Source organism: Necator americanus, chromosome X, assembly GCF_031761385.1.
Source record: "Necator americanus strain Aroian chromosome X, whole genome shotgun sequence".
NCBI classification, from domain to species: Eukaryota; Metazoa; Nematoda; class Chromadorea; order Rhabditida; family Ancylostomatidae; genus Necator; species Necator americanus.
The window spans coordinates 25556578-25572195 of NC_087376.1; the positions used below are offsets into that span (position 1 = coordinate 25556578).

At 44.9% G+C, this 15618-nt stretch overlaps 4 protein-coding genes across 6 annotated transcripts; 1 reads left to right on the forward strand and 3 right to left on the reverse strand.

The window, feature by feature from the left end:
• Nucleotides 1–137: 137 nt before the first annotated feature.
• On the reverse strand, nucleotides 138–2978 carry RB195_025474 (uncharacterized protein; the record flags this gene model as incomplete). Its single annotated transcript, XM_064213637.1, has 1 exon — nucleotides 138–2978. The coding sequence occupies one exon, from the start codon at nucleotides 2976–2978 to the stop codon at nucleotides 138–140; it is 2841 nt and encodes a 946-aa protein (XP_064069518.1).
• A 4827-nt stretch (nucleotides 2979–7805) lies between these two features.
• On the reverse strand, nucleotides 7806–8405 carry RB195_025475 (uncharacterized protein; the record flags this gene model as incomplete). Its single annotated transcript, XM_064213638.1, has 1 exon — nucleotides 7806–8405. The coding sequence occupies one exon, from the start codon at nucleotides 8403–8405 to the stop codon at nucleotides 7806–7808; it is 600 nt and encodes a 199-aa protein (XP_064069520.1).
• Nucleotides 7806–10748, reverse strand: RB195_025476 (uncharacterized protein; the record flags this gene model as incomplete). 2 transcript variants are annotated; one of them, XM_064213639.1, is made up of 6 exons in its annotated part: nucleotides 7806–8560; nucleotides 9084–9205; nucleotides 9752–9881; nucleotides 9924–10127; nucleotides 10427–10571; nucleotides 10638–10748. In XM_064213639.1, the coding sequence occupies 6 exons, from the start codon at nucleotides 10746–10748 to the stop codon at nucleotides 7806–7808; spliced, it is 1467 nt and encodes a 488-aa protein (XP_064069519.1). The 2 variants fall into 2 exon arrangements, with proteins under 2 accessions (XP_064069519.1, XP_064069521.1); XM_064213640.1 differs by lacking the exons at nucleotides 7806–8560; nucleotides 9084–9205; nucleotides 9752–9881; nucleotides 10427–10571 and having other exon boundaries at nucleotides 9898–10344.
• Nucleotides 10749–11784: 1036 nt separating this feature from the next.
• Nucleotides 11785–12912, forward strand: RB195_025477 (uncharacterized protein; the record flags this gene model as incomplete). Of its 2 annotated transcripts, none has more annotated exons than XM_064213641.1 (3): nucleotides 11785–11895; nucleotides 11962–12106; nucleotides 12452–12912. In XM_064213641.1, the coding sequence occupies 3 exons, from the start codon at nucleotides 11785–11787 to the stop codon at nucleotides 12910–12912; spliced, it is 717 nt and encodes a 238-aa protein (XP_064069522.1). The 2 variants fall into 2 exon arrangements, with proteins under 2 accessions (XP_064069522.1, XP_064069523.1); XM_064213642.1 differs by lacking the exon at nucleotides 11962–12106 and adding an exon at nucleotides 12107–12261 and having other exon boundaries at nucleotides 12420–12912.
• Nucleotides 12913–15618: the final 2706 nt, after the last annotated feature.

Sequence of the window (15618 nt, forward strand, 5' to 3'; positions counted from 1 at the left end):
CCCGAAAATAAGTGTAATGTTTTGTTTTTTGCAATTATTCAATACTATTTATTGTTTTATGTTGTTGTTATTTATTTTTCTATTGTATTGTTTACTTTATAATGTATGTAATTATTTCATCACCTTGATCACCTTGATCACCTTGACTCCCGTTGATCTTCGAACTGGTCGAGCGGGCGCCAGTAATTCTTCCATTTGTCCCGATCGCGTGCCAGAGTAGCCCAGTGGTTCCTCCTTTCGCGTGGGACACGAAGAGCATCATATTTTTCTTTCAAGGACTTCGTGAAGAAATCTGACCATCGGGTCGGCGGTCTTCCTGTAGTGCGCTTAATATCGCGGGGAACCCAGTCGCTCACGGCTCTGGTCCAACGGTTGTCATTAAAGCGCATCACGTGTCCGGCCCACCTTATTTTACTTTCCTTGGCAAACGCGGCGGCGTCTCTAATCTTCGATCGCTGACGTAGGAGAGAACTTCGAATCCCGTCCCTCACTTGCGTGAAACGGGATACTCCTAGCATCACTCTCTCAATTGCGCTTTCAATGACGCTCACCGCGTTTTCTTCCTGCTTGCGAAATGCCCAGGTTTCCGAAGCATAGGTCAAAGCAGGAAGTACGGTGGTGTTGAAGAGGTGAGCACGGAGCCGGGTGTTCCTGGTCTTCTTCACTACATCCTCGATGCTCTTGTACGCTCCCCAAGCCGCTCGTCTCCTCCTGCCCAGCTCGGGGGTCAGGTCGTTCATCATGTTCAGTTCCCGACCCAGATAAACGTAGCTGGTGCACTCGGATATGTTCGTTCCGTTGAGCGTGAATGGGGCATCCGAGACCCATCCGTTCCGCATGAACATCGTCTTTTGTAGATTCAGCTGAAGACCGATGCATCCACATGTTTCGTCAAATTCGGTCAGCATTCGTTCCGCTTGGCTGATGCTAGGTGTTACCAGTACGATGTCATCAGCAAAGCGCAAATGGTGTAGCTGCCGACCATCAACCTTCACTCCCATGTCGTCCCATTCCAACTTTCGCATTGCGTTCTCGAGGGTGGCTGTGAATATTTTGGGTGAAATTGTATCACCCTGTCGGACCCCCCTCTTCACGTCAATGATGATGTTCTTGTAGAATGGCGAAATTCCGGTCGTGAAGTTACTGTGCAACTCTCGAAGTACCTTTATATATTGAGTAGGGACGCCTTGGTTGTCCAAGGCTTCCACGACCGCTTCCGTCTCAACCGAATCGAAAGCCTTCTTTAAGTCGATGAAGGTGAGACAGAGCGGCATCTTGTACTCTCGTGATACCTCGATGAGTTTCGAAACAGTGTGAATGTGGTCAATCGTGCTGAATCCTTTTCGAAACCCTGCTTGCTCGCATGGCTGTCCTTCATCCAAGACTCTTTCAATCCTATTAAGGATTACTCTTGTAAAGAGCTTGTAGATGACGGACAGTAGGCAGATTGGGCGATAGTTGCCGATGTCATGTGGATCTCCCTTTTTATACAACAACACGGTCTTGCTGGTCTTCCACTGGTTAGGAACCTTGCATTCCGACAGATAACGTGTAAAGAGCCTCGCCAGGGTGTTGATGAGTACTGGCGGAAGGCTCTTCAGGTGTTCTGGTCTTATTCTGTCGGGACCGGGTGCCGTACGATTTCTTACCGACATGATAGCATGTCGTATTTCGGACGGGAGAACCTCTGGAATGACTTGTCCATCTTCCCTCAGATGGTGAGGAGGCAAGTGGACATGGCTGTCGAAGAGATCAGAGTAGAAGTCGTAGATGATTTTCTCCATCCCCCTTCTCGATGCAATGGCTGTTCCCTTTGGGTTCCGGAGAGCAGTCATCCTCGTCTTGCGACTGGCGAAGTCTCGACGGGCATAGCGGATGCTTTTCCCCGCCTCTGCAGCTTCAGCCAGCACTTCTGCTCTTCTCTCTTTAAGGTCTTCCTTTATCGCCTCTCGGCAAAGCCTTGCGAGCTCGGACGTGAGTTCTTGGTTCCCTGCGGCTCGTGCTGCTCCACGCTGGCGTATCAGCTCAAGAGTTTCAAGAGACAGGCGCCTCTTGGTGGTTTTAAAACTCTCAGCCTTCTTCGCGCAGTCGTGAAGGTGTTCGACAAGCCGGTCATATTCCTCGTCGATGTTGTCCATTGCGGAATCTTCCCAAAAGCCGGCTAGCGTAGCGAAGAGATCCCAGTTGATGGTAGTCCTGGGATTTCTCTCTCTGAACGTGGCGGCTTTCTCTGCTCTCCTTGTGAAGGAAAATCTTCCTCGGAGGAGGCGATGGTCCGATCCCGTGTAGAACTTTGGTACAACACCGACGTCCGTCAGGCAGAACCTTTTATTGACGATGATGTGGTCTATTTCATTACGGTACCCTCCACCGGGTGACTCCCACGTCCAGCGTAAAGAAGAGGGCTTCTGAAATTGCGAGTTCCCATGGATGGTCTTAGTCGTCATGATGAACTCGGAGAGCCTCTCTCCCTGGTCATTCCATTGTAGGCCGTGGGTCCCGATGTGAAGTTCCTCCGGCGTTCTTCTTGGGCCAACCTTAGCGTTGAAATCGCCAACTATGACCTTGTAGAAGGCATGATCTTCTTGGTAGAACTTCTCCAGGTCCATATAGAAAGCTTCGACTTCTTCTTCTTCGTAGCTTGATGTTGGAGCGTAAACGACGAAGATAGTCAAAGCTGGTATTGGGCCACATCTTCTCATCCGCAGACGTCCGATTCGGGTCGTAAGTTGTTCAAAAGAGTCGATGTTCTTTGCCATACTCGTGTTGACGAGGACGCCAACTCCACCAACACCTCTACTGTCGCATGTTCCTAAGAACAGTTCTTCTCCAGTTTCATATACGGCGTTGAGAGGGTGACGTCGTCTCGTCTCGGTCAGTCCGATGACGTCGTACTTGATCTTCTTGGCTTGTATCATCAGATCTTCGATGGCCGCTTCCGATGCAAGCGTACGTGCGTTATAAGTACAGATCGCCATCCTAGTCCTTTTCCGTTTTGGTAGCCTACATGACTCCTGCAACCCCGTCCTACCTGGCGCTACCGTACCAGGCTTTCCTCCGGAATCAGGAGACTCTTTTCTATTACTGTGTTTTGCTTAAAATTTTAAAACCCATGGGCAGGTTGCAAGCCTCTAGTCCCATGAGTTTCTGGGAGAACTTTCGTTCTCCCGGTGTGGACATGTGGAGCTTATTTGTTGGAGGCGACTCCAAACCGCCTCCCTTGCACCTCCCAGTCACTTGATTGCAGGCTTTTGGCCGGACCGACGTGCGGGATACAAGGATGTCATGAGTCAGTCCTGGCTCAGCAGAAACAGGGAGTCCATCCCCTGAATCCACCTGCGTCTCTGGGCAAGCGCAAGGTCGCTTTTGGTCCGCGATTAGCCCCCTATCCGCCACCCGGGGACGCGCCACGTAGCCTCGCGACTAACCGGCTGTGATCCCTCTAGAGAGGGAGATCCGTGGAATTATTTCATACTACATAATATTTGGTCCTGTTATCAGGTTATCCTTCATTCACTACTGCCCACGGCATGCTCTCTTACGACCCTCTTCCCTTGCAACCCTCTGCCGTTACCACCTCTCGATGGGAAAATCCCATCACACGCTTGACCCTACTTGCGGGAGCCAGGCGATAATCAAGTCACCTTTTTGTCCTCCCAGGCAGCTCTGATACCAATTTATCGACTCCGGAGGGATGAAAGGCTCGGTTTGCACTAGGGCGATTTCGAACTATCGACCGTGTGGCTATGAGGGACCTCAAACCGATTGCGCCACACCCGCCCTAGAGGATGCAATAGTGAGGTAGTAAGATATTAGAACAGGATGACTACTTTGGTTACTTGTATTTTTAAGTTTTTTATCAACTGCTGCTCTTGCATTTCTTAAGAAGTTTCCTCCTTATAGTTTCAAATATGTCCAAATCAATTCTAAGCAGTCCTGCCAATTGCGAAGAATAACGCTTTGACAAATACTCTCTTAGTATCTTGTGCGAAAACGAGTTTATGAAGACCTGATGTTCGTGATCGGATTATGAAGACAGGTTTTAGTAAGAATACTTAACTTTGGAGAGCAATCCCAGTGTTGGTAGGATGAGGGTCTCCTAGTCTATAGTTCCTGGTTTGAGCATTTGTTCTTACTTTTATTACTTTTTGTTGTGTATTCCCCGAGTTTTTGTAACTCGTTTAACCATTTAGAGTTAGGAACTTTTGTGAAAATGTAGACATGGACACGAATCTGTAAGAGCGCATCGATCCCACTTCAACAGATGGGATGTCATCTAACTATACACCTCACCTTGTCATTTAATCATTTCATATGCGCGAATTCCAGCGCAACGGCAGTAATGGCCACTATTCCATGCGTGACTACTAACTTTTCTTTAAATTGAACTTAAGTATTTAGACTTGTTATGACTCCGAGAAAAGATGGAGCTGCATTATTCCATCATAAAGGGAAGTATCGAATGTATGTTTGAAAAATGGTCATTTGATCATTTATGATCATTTATGTACGGGGGCCAAGGACACTCGTTGAACCCATGCCAGTTGATGGTCGCTCGTGATTCCTCTATCAATACTATGTCACATATTACTAATTAGTTTGAGTCAACCTCCGCTATTTTCGTTCCTTTTTATTTGACAAAGCAGCAAATTAATCAAAAATATACTCTGCACTGCTGCTCCTCTCATCGTTTCCAACAGATTCCTCTCGTTGTTAAGTGGTTTTTCTATGCTGCTTATTGGTTTCTAAATGCTTTCTTTTGTTTTTTTTTAAATGTTTCTTCAAATCTTTTTTGCTTGTCGTTAGATTTTGTATACCTCATTCGATGCTGTACATGCACAACCCACATCTCATAAGCACTGTTAGCGGCCTTGCAAATTGAGTGAAGGTGTCGAAAATATTCTAATATGTTCTACCAACATGACCCTCCACTCCAAAGTTTTTCCAAGAGTGAGAATCAGTAAAATAAAACAAAACCAGAACAGGACTTTCTTGTAAGGTAGGAAATTTTTATCACATGATATATAGCATTTTGGAAACAGATTTATGTTCTCTTGTTTTGCCAACGAGGTTTTGATGGAACTTTATTTATGATCCAACGTTTCGACAACTTCGTCTTTTTCAATCTTCTGAAAATGGTTTTGAGATTTTTGATGCTATGCATGTAGCAAATCTACAAGGTAGAGTGCCTGGCATGCAATTCCATTAAAATTGGAAAATCAGAAGAATCCTGAGCTTGCATATCAAGGCACATTAGGCTTGTAAAAGGCGTGGAAGTTTGATGACATCATTACGGTGGCATAAGGATAAGAAACATGATGGTAATAAGTTCGAAAGAAAAAGCACGATTTTAGTTCACGAGAAAGAAATATCTGCTAGGAAGGCAATAGAAACATTGTGGTTTTCCCTCAGGAATTCATCTATGAATGACAAAAACGAGGATATTGCACAGTGTGTGGGTCCTATTCACCTTGGGTGACAATCCGTAAGAACGCGTTGGTTTACCAGCCCTGCTAGTCCGTAATGATGGTTACTTTGTTTTCTGGTTTGGAATTCTTGCGTAGTGTCCTTGGAACGGTATCGAAGCTTGGCAAGGAGAGAGAAGATGTGATATGCATAACATAAAACATACTCGAACCTATTTCAGGCCTCTGATTAAGACATAGTTGTGGACACGTCATGCCATAAATAGAGTTTCACCAAAATGGTGTTGGCAAAACAAGAGAGCATAAACCTCGTCCACCATGCTGATATTTCAAGAAGAGAAAACATGGAGACATTTGGTAATATTTTTCTATTCGTTTGGCATTTTACACCACAAAACCCTCACTACTCATACTTCAACTCAATGCTTTTTTGTTCATCTTTTCTTCGAAATGTAAAGAGCGCCACTTTAAAAAAAACATTCCGTTCGATATTGACTCCGTAGTGCAGAATAAACTTATTTCTGAAGAGTGTCTATCTATCTATTATATTTATTTTCAGTCGTTTACTATGACAGTTCGAGCTGAATCGGCACATGGATGTTCTGCGCCTTTTGTCGTCCTTGCCCCATCCCTGGAATCTAGGCAAAATCTTCGATACATTCTTCACAATGAAATTGACACTGAGAAAATCCGTGCTGTATTCTGGGAATATGCATAGAAGTGATATGCTCTTCACCTCCATGTTAGGGGCATGTCTTACTCTCTTATTGTTTGACATATTCTTAAAGGATACGATACACAATGCGAAAATTAGCAGTATGGGATTTTTCTTCGGTTTTTTATCGGATATTCGATGCAACAAATCATCCTTTGAGAGTTCTCTTATTTTTCGATTCCTCAGATTTCGTATTCTGCTCATCTTTTACAATACTTTAATATTGCAGTTGCAAAGATTAAGATGAGCTTTTACACTAGTTGTTCAGTGATAACCATCTATTTGGAAGCATTTATTAATAAGCTCCAACAGCTCAAACAAGGTTTTCACAATTTACTCCATTAAATTTACTCTGACATTAGTCGTATTCTTTATTTCCTATTATTTTGATATAACTATTTGCCTTTTTTCATTCAAGTTTCTCTAAAAAAAACTTGTAACTTGTTGTTTTCACGGTGAGTCTTTTGGCGGCATTGGATTGTATCCTTCTATCTGATCATGTCTGACAAAGAAGCAGCTATGCCGCTCCGAATACGAATAGCTACGAATAGAAGTGGTCGCGAGAAGTCCCGCTCTCACTTTTGCCATTAATCACTTCCATAGATTCTTTTTTTCTTTTTCCATAGATTTTCTTAACGTTGTCCATGTGTTTCCTAATTTTTGTGTACTTTCTTACTATTTAGTGTGACGGTAGGAAGAGCTCGGAAGTATGGTATGGTCGGTTCGGTAACCTCCATTTAGTGATGGTCTTGAGGACAGGGGACGAAAAGAAGAAAAAGAAGCCTTCTTGTCGTTTTTTAGTGATTAGACGTACTAGCCAGTTTTGAGGGTTTTTTGGACGGTTTTTTTACACTTAATTTTTATTTGTGCTTTTGCATGTAAAAATGAATGATGAAAATGTGTGTAGAGAACAGAAACAAAGGAGTTGTGTTTGCGACATTGTGGTTGGCCCGTTTATTAACCTTCGTCTAATCTTCAATGATGGTTCTTTCTCTTCTTGCAGAAAACTTCTCAGCACTCTTTTCATTTTGATTGTTATGTTTCCCTTAAAGTTTTTTGTTGCTTTTCATAATGGATAAGCTTGCGGGATTTTTTTTCAAAGTTCTATCTCTACAATTTTATCGTTTGTTTTGCTCTTCGAGTGCCTATGAGATCCAAGTTTGTATAAATTCCATTTTTGTCCCTCTTTTTGTGTATTTCTGCACGATTAGCGTTTCTTATAATCGGAATCATGGTAGAATTACAAAAGTCGTCCTGGCTAGAAGACTAATTATGAACAGTTGAATGAGAAGGGGCAAATCTTATTCCTACGAACCGAAGCCTTTGGGGAGATGCTGGGAACAGGAGAAACTTCTAAACTGGTGAAAAAGGGCTTCCTCCGGGCTACGACTACGAAATGGCGAACAAAAAAACGAATGAAATTAAATCTCTGCACACAAGAACCTCCCTCACAAGATCAACGAGGCATCCTAAGGGCAAAATAAACGAAAGAACTAATGGGGAAGGACTTCACTAAGACCATGTAATTCTAATCATCTACCGTTTTGCGGGAAAGTAATGAAAAACCATAAAAATGTGGTTTTATACAACCACAGTAAGTTATCAATGGGGAGAACTACTCGACATCACAAACTTTCTTACTTAGATACATAGATGGCCCGTCTTCATTGGACGTGCGGGCCCCAGCATCTCTTCCACTCGCTTCGTTCCCTTGCCATTGTCAGCCAAAATGTTCTCAAGTTTCGTGAGTGATGTTGGCGAGGTCCTAAAGCCGTATCCAGTTGAGCTCTCAGCTGATCCATCCGTGTAGCGAACACATCACCCCATCTCGTTGGCGGTCTTCCTCGAGGGCGTTTAGAATCTCTTGGGATCCACTCTAGTGTCCTTTTGGTCCATCTATCGTCGATTCTTCTCATAATGTGACCGGCCCATCTATGCTTTGCTTTCGATATATATTCCGCTGGATCGCGAAGACGGGACATCCCTCTTAAGTCGGAGCTGCGAAGACGGGCTAGGTGTTGTATGTGCAGGTTAAACTTCAGAAAACATCTCTCAAGGGCTCTGTGGGTAGTAAGTGGCTTCCTAGACGAGGCCGCGGTGTCTGCCCACGTCTCCGCTGCGTAACAGAGCGATGGAAGGACTGTCGAGACGAACAGATGGGCACGAAGATCTTGGTCCGTGAGTTGGTCCGTAGCTTCCCTGACGGCTGCGAATGCTGCCCATGCTGCTCTTCTATTAAGTTCTTCCTTCAAGTCGCTTTCCATGTGCATAGAACATCCGAGGTATACGTATGACGAAGTTTCCACGATTTGGGACCCTTCAAGTGGTAGTCCTCCGTCTTCGCAGTAGGCGTTCTTTATGAACTGTGTATTCTTTCTGTTTATTCGCAGTCCTATTTTCTTCCCTGCTTCGTTCAGTTCTTGAGCATCGTTTCTACTTCATTGGTACTGCTCGAAAAGAGAACTATGTCGTCCGCAGAACGAAGGTTCGAGAGGAATCTTCCATCAACGCGTATGTCCCTTTCTTCCCAAGAAAGCGACTTCATTATTTATTGCAATGCAGCATTGAACAGCTTCGGTGATATAATATCGCCTTGTCGTACTCCCTTTCCAATGCGCATGGTGAGGGAGCAGTGGAAAAGCTGTATCTTAATGGTGCATCGATCGTAGCAATTGGCTAATGTCCTCACATACGACGCGTCTACACTTTGATCGACCAAAGCTGACAGTATTGAATTTCGTTTCTACGCTGTCGAAGGCTTTCTCACAGTCGAGGAAGGTTAGAGCAACGAGCAGGCGGTATTATCGATAAACTCCTATCACCCTCGACGCGGTTTGGATGTGGTCCAAACAGCTGAACCCCTGACGGAATCCAGCTTGTTTTTGAGGATTGGTTTCATCCAGCGTCCTAGATGTGCACGTGAGGGTGATTATGGTGAATACCTTGTATAACACGCTCAGACAGCATATCGGATAGTATATTGATAGATAAGTAGTTCCGAAGGTCACCTTTCTTATGGATAAGAACGTTTTCGAGGTCTTCCACTGGTCTGGGATCATTCTTTCTGAAGGTTGGATGTCATGTGCACTGCTAAGATTATATGAAGAGGATGGCCACCAGCCCGAAGAAAGTCTGCTGATATAAAATCAAGTCCGGGGGCTGTGCCAGATTTACTGCTCTTGATAGCTACTCGTACTTCCGAAGGGAGAATCCGTGGTGGGGCTTCACCAGTGGGGGTGATCGGGCTTGACACAGGAGTTGATGAGCGGAAAAGGTTCGAGTAGAACCTGTTCGTGATGATTTCCATCTTACGACGAGAAGACGTGCGAGTCCCGTCTTCGCTCAGCAAGGCTGCCAACGAAATATTGTATTCGCGGAGATCCCTGCCACACTTTTTTAGACTCGTTCTTCTTTGTGCTGCTTCCAGAATCTTCTGCCTTCATTTCGAGAGATCCTCCTGTAACGCTTTTTTGCAGCTAGTGTTTGCTATCAACCGCTCAAAGTGCGATGCATTTGGACCAAGCCTCGAAGTCCTTCTTCTTTCCAGCAATTACTTGGTGGCCTTCGAAATTCGATCCAAGATTGTTGTGTCACTCGATGTGCCAGTCACCTTGGGACAAGGAGTCCTCGAATACGCAATCGTCTTTTCTTCTTTTCTCCTTCCTTGCTGATAGCAGATGTTCTTTTCCATCGTGTGGCTAAGTCGTATTTTCGTACGAAGGAGACGGTGATCAGAACCACTACACGAGGTTGGTACTACTGAGAAGTCAAATGGACATCACCTCCGGTTGGTGAGTATGTGGTCGATCTCTGCACGAGTCGCACATTTAGGTCCCCTAGTTCAAATCTTCCAATTCTATATTCCTCTTCTGTAGCCTTTCCTAGTTTTGCGTTGAAGTCTCCGACAACGAATTTGTAGAAGGTCTTCTCGTTGCGCATCACTTCCTCCAGCTCCTCGTAAAACGCCTCCAATTCGGATTCATCAGCTGCTAACGTTGGTGAGTAGCAGTTGATGCTACTGATGGGTTTCTGGCGCAAAATGCGGAGGCGAAGAATGGCCAGACGAGGTGACAGGAATTCGTGAGAATCGACAAGATGGATGACAGATGCACAACAAAACCAACACCGCCTATATTTCGCGACGGAGCCTTCTCTCCGCGAATGACGAGCGTGCCGTCGTTCAGTACTGAGGCAATGAATATGCTGGAGCGGCAAAAAGACTTTTCCTCGAACTAAGCAGCCTTGCCACGGCGAGCTTAGCTTTCACCACAGGTCGTCGCCGAACCTATATGGATCAACGAGCCACCTGCGACACTTTGCCAAGACGGTGGTGAATCTTGGCAGTTTACTCTTAGGTACAGTAGTCTTAGTACACCAAAAGCAACTGGTTTCCAATACAAGAAATTTCCACCACCATTTAGGAAAGAAACCTTTCAAACATGATTGGAAGATACTATTTGAGAATGTTGTTTGTGATGTCCTCTACAACGGTTTACCGCCTCATAGTGGCGTGGAGGTGACTCTGGGCGTCGAACTGCGATGCACAGAGGAGGTTCGTCCTTCGGCAGGGTCTCCCAAGCCGAGAAAGAGTTCGACACTTCCGACATTCCGACTTCTCGGAATCGGAAGCCTACACTAGAATCGCTAATTCTTCGACAGAAGACGAAGAAGACGCGGATTCACGTCTTTTTCGTCTTTTTTTCATAAATCACCTCAATTTGATCTTTATTATAAGATCTACACATCAATAGATTCGTGAACGCGAACTCTACCGATTGAATATAACCATTCCATTCAATAGATCTCTTTCTCCTGAAAAGACATATCCACCTGATATTTGAAGAAACTTCCAATAAACCGCAAAAAATAAGTTTTCTGTAAAAGCACATGAAAGGTTCTATATCTTTGCAGATTCAAAAGTGACCGAAGCTGAAACATATCAAAGAAGAAATCGGAAAAATTCATAGGATTAAAAGTGTTTTCTATTGTGTTGCGCCGACAGATGGCTTGCCTAGTTTGTTAGCGACTTATGAACTGTCAAAAATCAGAGTAAAAAAGTGCAAATTACCGAAGTTGTAACTTTAGCTGTAAAAAACAGAAAATCCTGTTGAGCCGGAAAACCAAGAGATAAGGTCCTCCTACAACGAATAGTTTTCTCACATATTTTGCAAGGAAGCAATTTTTAAGCTGGTAATGTCGGTCGTACCTGGAGTTCAAACATGTCACTTTAGTCAAATTTACAAACTCTTCAGAGTCACGGACTTGTAGCTGTGAGAGATATCAAATTGTTCGCAATATTACGTAGATTAAGAATATGTAACAATCATTTCACTTTTCGAGAAATATGTTCACTTCAAAGATCATATATCCTTGGGGCGCAATTATCTCGGACTCAGCCTTGTTAATATGTATCTGCAGGTAATTTTTTCGGAAACTGTTTCCTTGATAGGTTTTGAAAGTTCTAATTATATTCAATCGGTAGAGTTCGCGTTCACGAATCTATTGATGTGTAGATCTTATAATAAAGATCAAACTGAGGTGATTTATGAAAAAAAGACGAAAAAGACGTGAATCCGCGTCTTCTTCGTCTTCTGTCGAAGAATTAGCGATTCTAGTGTAGGCTTCCGATTCCGAGAAGTCGGAATGTCGGAAGTGTCGAACTCTTTCTCGGCTTGGGAGACCCTGCCGAAGGACGAACCTCCTCTGTGCATCGCAGTTCGACGCCCAGAGTCACCTCCACGCCACTATGAGGCGGTAAACCGTTGTAGAGGACATCACAAACAACATTCTCAAATAGTATCTTCCAATCATGTTTGAAAGGTTTCTTTCCTAAATGGTGGTGGAAATTTCTTGTATTGGAAACCAGTTGCTTTTGGTGTACTAAGACTACTGTACCTAAGAGTAAACTGCCAAGATTCACCACCGTCTTGGCAAAGTGTCGCAGGTGGCTCGTTGATCCATATAGGTTCGGCGACGACCTGTGGTGAAAGCTAAGCTCGCCGTGGCAAGGCTGCTTAGTTCGAGGAAAAGTCTTTTTGCCGCTCCAGCATATTCATTGCCTCAGTACTGCCCCTGCACACTGGGCCCTGCCGTCTCAGACGCTGGACGGTATGGCGACCGGTGAGAGGTGTACAAATCTCAGGTCGCTCAGGACGTCTTTGATTCTGGACCAAGGCGACACAAGCACGACTCGCCATGGAGACTGTTTCAGACTCTGCTCTGCAACCTGAGAACGGTCTCCACAGACGCTGACCTGCATGCCCTTCTCGGAGCTGCAGAGCGTATCAAATTTCACGTGATTGCTCTACAGGAGACCAAGTGCAGAAGGAGCGACGTACGACAGATGAACGACGGCACGCTCGTCATTCGCGGAGAGAAGGCTCCGTCGCGAAATATAGGCGGTGTTGGTTTTGTTGTGCATCTGTCATCCATCTTGTCGATTCTCACGAATTCCTGTCACCTCGTCTGGCCATTCTTCGCCTCCGCATTTTGCGCCAGAAACCCATCAGTAGCATCAACTGCTACTCACCAACGTTAGCAGCTGATGAATCCGAATTGGAGGCGTTTTACGAGGAGCTGGAGGAAGTGATGCGCAACGAGAAGACCTTCTACAAATTCGTTGTCGGAGACTTCAACGCAAAACTAGGAAAGGCTACAGAAGAGGAATATAGAATTGGAAGATTTGAACTAGGGGACCTAAATGTGCGACTCGTGCAGAGATCGACCACATACTCACCAACCGGAGGTGATGTCCATTTGACTTCTCAGTAGTACCAACCTCGTGTAGTGGTTCTGATCACCGTCTCCTTCGTACGAAAATACGACTTAGCCACACGATGGAAAAGAACATCTGCTATCAGCAAGGAAGGAGAAAAGAAGAAAAGACGATTGCGTATTCGAGGACTCCTTGTCCCAAGGTGACTGGCACATCGAGTGACACAACAATCTTGGATCGAATTTCGAAGGCCACCAAGTAATTGCTGGAAAGAAGAAGGACTTCGAGGCTTGGTCCAAATGCATCGCACTTTGAGCGGTTGATAGCAAACACTAGCTGCAAAAAAGCGTTACAGGAGGATCTCTCGAAATGAAGGCAGAAGATTCTGGAAGCAGCACAAAGAAGAACGAGTCTAAAAAAGTGTGGCAGGGATCTCCGCGAATACAATATTTCGTTGGCAGCCTTGCTGAGCGAAGACGGGACTCGCACGTCTTCTCGTCGTAAGATGGAAATCATCACGAACAGGTTCTACTCGAACCTTTTCCGCTCATCAACTCCTGTGTCAAGCCCGATCACCCCCACTGGTGAAGCCCCACCACGGATTCTCCCTTCGGAAGTACGAGTAGCTATCAAGAGCAGTAAATCTGGCACAGCCCCCGGACTTGATTTTATATCAGCAGACTTTCTTCGGGCTGGTGGCCATCCTCTTCATATAATCTTAGCAGTGCACATGACATCCAACCTTCAGAAAGAATGATCCCAGACCAGTGGAAGACCTCGAAAACGTTCTTATCCATAAGAAAGGTGACCTTCGGAACTACTTATCTATCAATATACTATCCGATATGCTGTCTGAGCGTGTTATACAAGGTATTCACCATAATCACCCTCACGTGCACATCTAGGACGCTGGATGAAACCAATCCTCAAAAACAAGCTGGATTCCGTCAGGGGTTCAGCTGCTTGGACCACATCCAAACCGCGTCGAGGGTGATAGGAGTTTATCGATAATACCGCCTGCCCGTTGCTCTAACCTTCCTCGACTAAAAGACTGATGATATCAGTAGTGCTTAATATTATAATAAGAATGCTCACTTTCAGGCTTTCGGTCGCAAGGAGTTTACGCACTTTACCCCATATCTTTTTTTCGTCAACATATTTGAGATAAAACTGTGATGAGTTGTTTCCTGTGTATGCAGTGTCGAGGGTTCGACGTCATCTCACGCCACCCAATGCTTTATCTCGCGGCGGTTAATGTATACATGTCAGACTTCTTTGTGAAGATCAGGATACTGATCTGATAGTGTTGCTGTAAAAGTGCAAGTAAAAGTTCCTTTTTAGAAAAGACTACCTAACACTGAATTGAAGTCGAGCGCGATTCTCCATCCCGGAAGGATTGATCTTCACTTATGACCTACCAGCCTGAACATCCGGCTTGACCTTACTATTGGACAATAAAGAACAGACGTTGCTGTAGGCGGAGGACGTAAAAAAGATGATGTGTAAGAAGAAGCGCCTTACTCACGCCTTTCTCACCAACAAGGTGCCAGAAAAGTGGCAATATTACAGGAAGGGGAAAAGGTGCGCGAAGAAAGCGGTGGCCTGCCCACTACGGTGAAGTTTATAAGGGTTTCGACACAAACACTGCACAAAATCTCATCATCGTCAGTTCGAGGACGCCAATTTTTTCTACGGCGTCAATAAGAAAGATAGAAGTTGAAAGAATGGACCGAAAAACGGTGCTAAAGTGGTAGCAAACTACTTTGAGAGCATCTCCACCATACAAGCAACTCCCATAGCTCTGTCTTCATTGTCAGTTTAGCAGATATTCACTGTGTAAAATGAATCTGCCTGAAACGAACGAAGACCGCGAGGGTAACAGGTCCAGGCGATCTGGTGGCGTAACTGAAAAAGGCACCCGGGGTGGGGTTAGAATGCTATAAACTAGCTAAGACAATTTCTGAACAACAAAGCTTGGAGAAAAAAAAGACTAGCAACGGACCATAACAATGCCCATTTGAAAGGAGAAGAGAAAGAAGACAACAGAGACAAGAGTGCTCGAAGGGTTCAGGAAGTTAATTCGGCCTTAACACAATTTTTATGAACGACAATACGCGACCGCATCTAAAGGCGTCAAGAGACGTAGGTCCATTCTTGTCTCTTGTACAAAGTTGAAGCCATATGCTGCTGTGGTTTACCGTGGCCAACCAACTCTTCCCATTCGAGCAGCCGTGTCTGTTGTTCGGAAAACTTCTAATACACGAGAAACGATGGTGTCAGCAATACTAAACTCCCGAGATGCATTCGTCACACTTCGTCCTTCTTCCAGATTCCCTGTGCTTCTTTCCCGCACTAAGCCATCAAAACGATGTCTCCGAGCCATGTTGTAATGAAGAACTATTACAGTGTAACTACTCGCCGACTGATGGACACTGTCTTTTTCGCCCTTTCAAGTGCCTCGTTTTGCGGAGGCAATCACAATTGACATCATAGTTACGCTGACTTCACGCCATCTCAAAGTCCAGCTTTCTGTGCCACTGGGAGACCTCTGGCAACATACTCCTGCACTCTCATTCATTTCCACCGAGTTCCTAATATGCTATGTCACTTTACCCATCTCGTTAAGATTTGTACACAAGTGCATATATATTAGGTTGGTGCAAAAAATAATGCTTGTTTTCCGTTGCAAATTCATGACAAATGTTTTCCGGTTGCACTCATCTTCAACATTAGAAGCCGTATAACGTTTTGTAGCACATTTC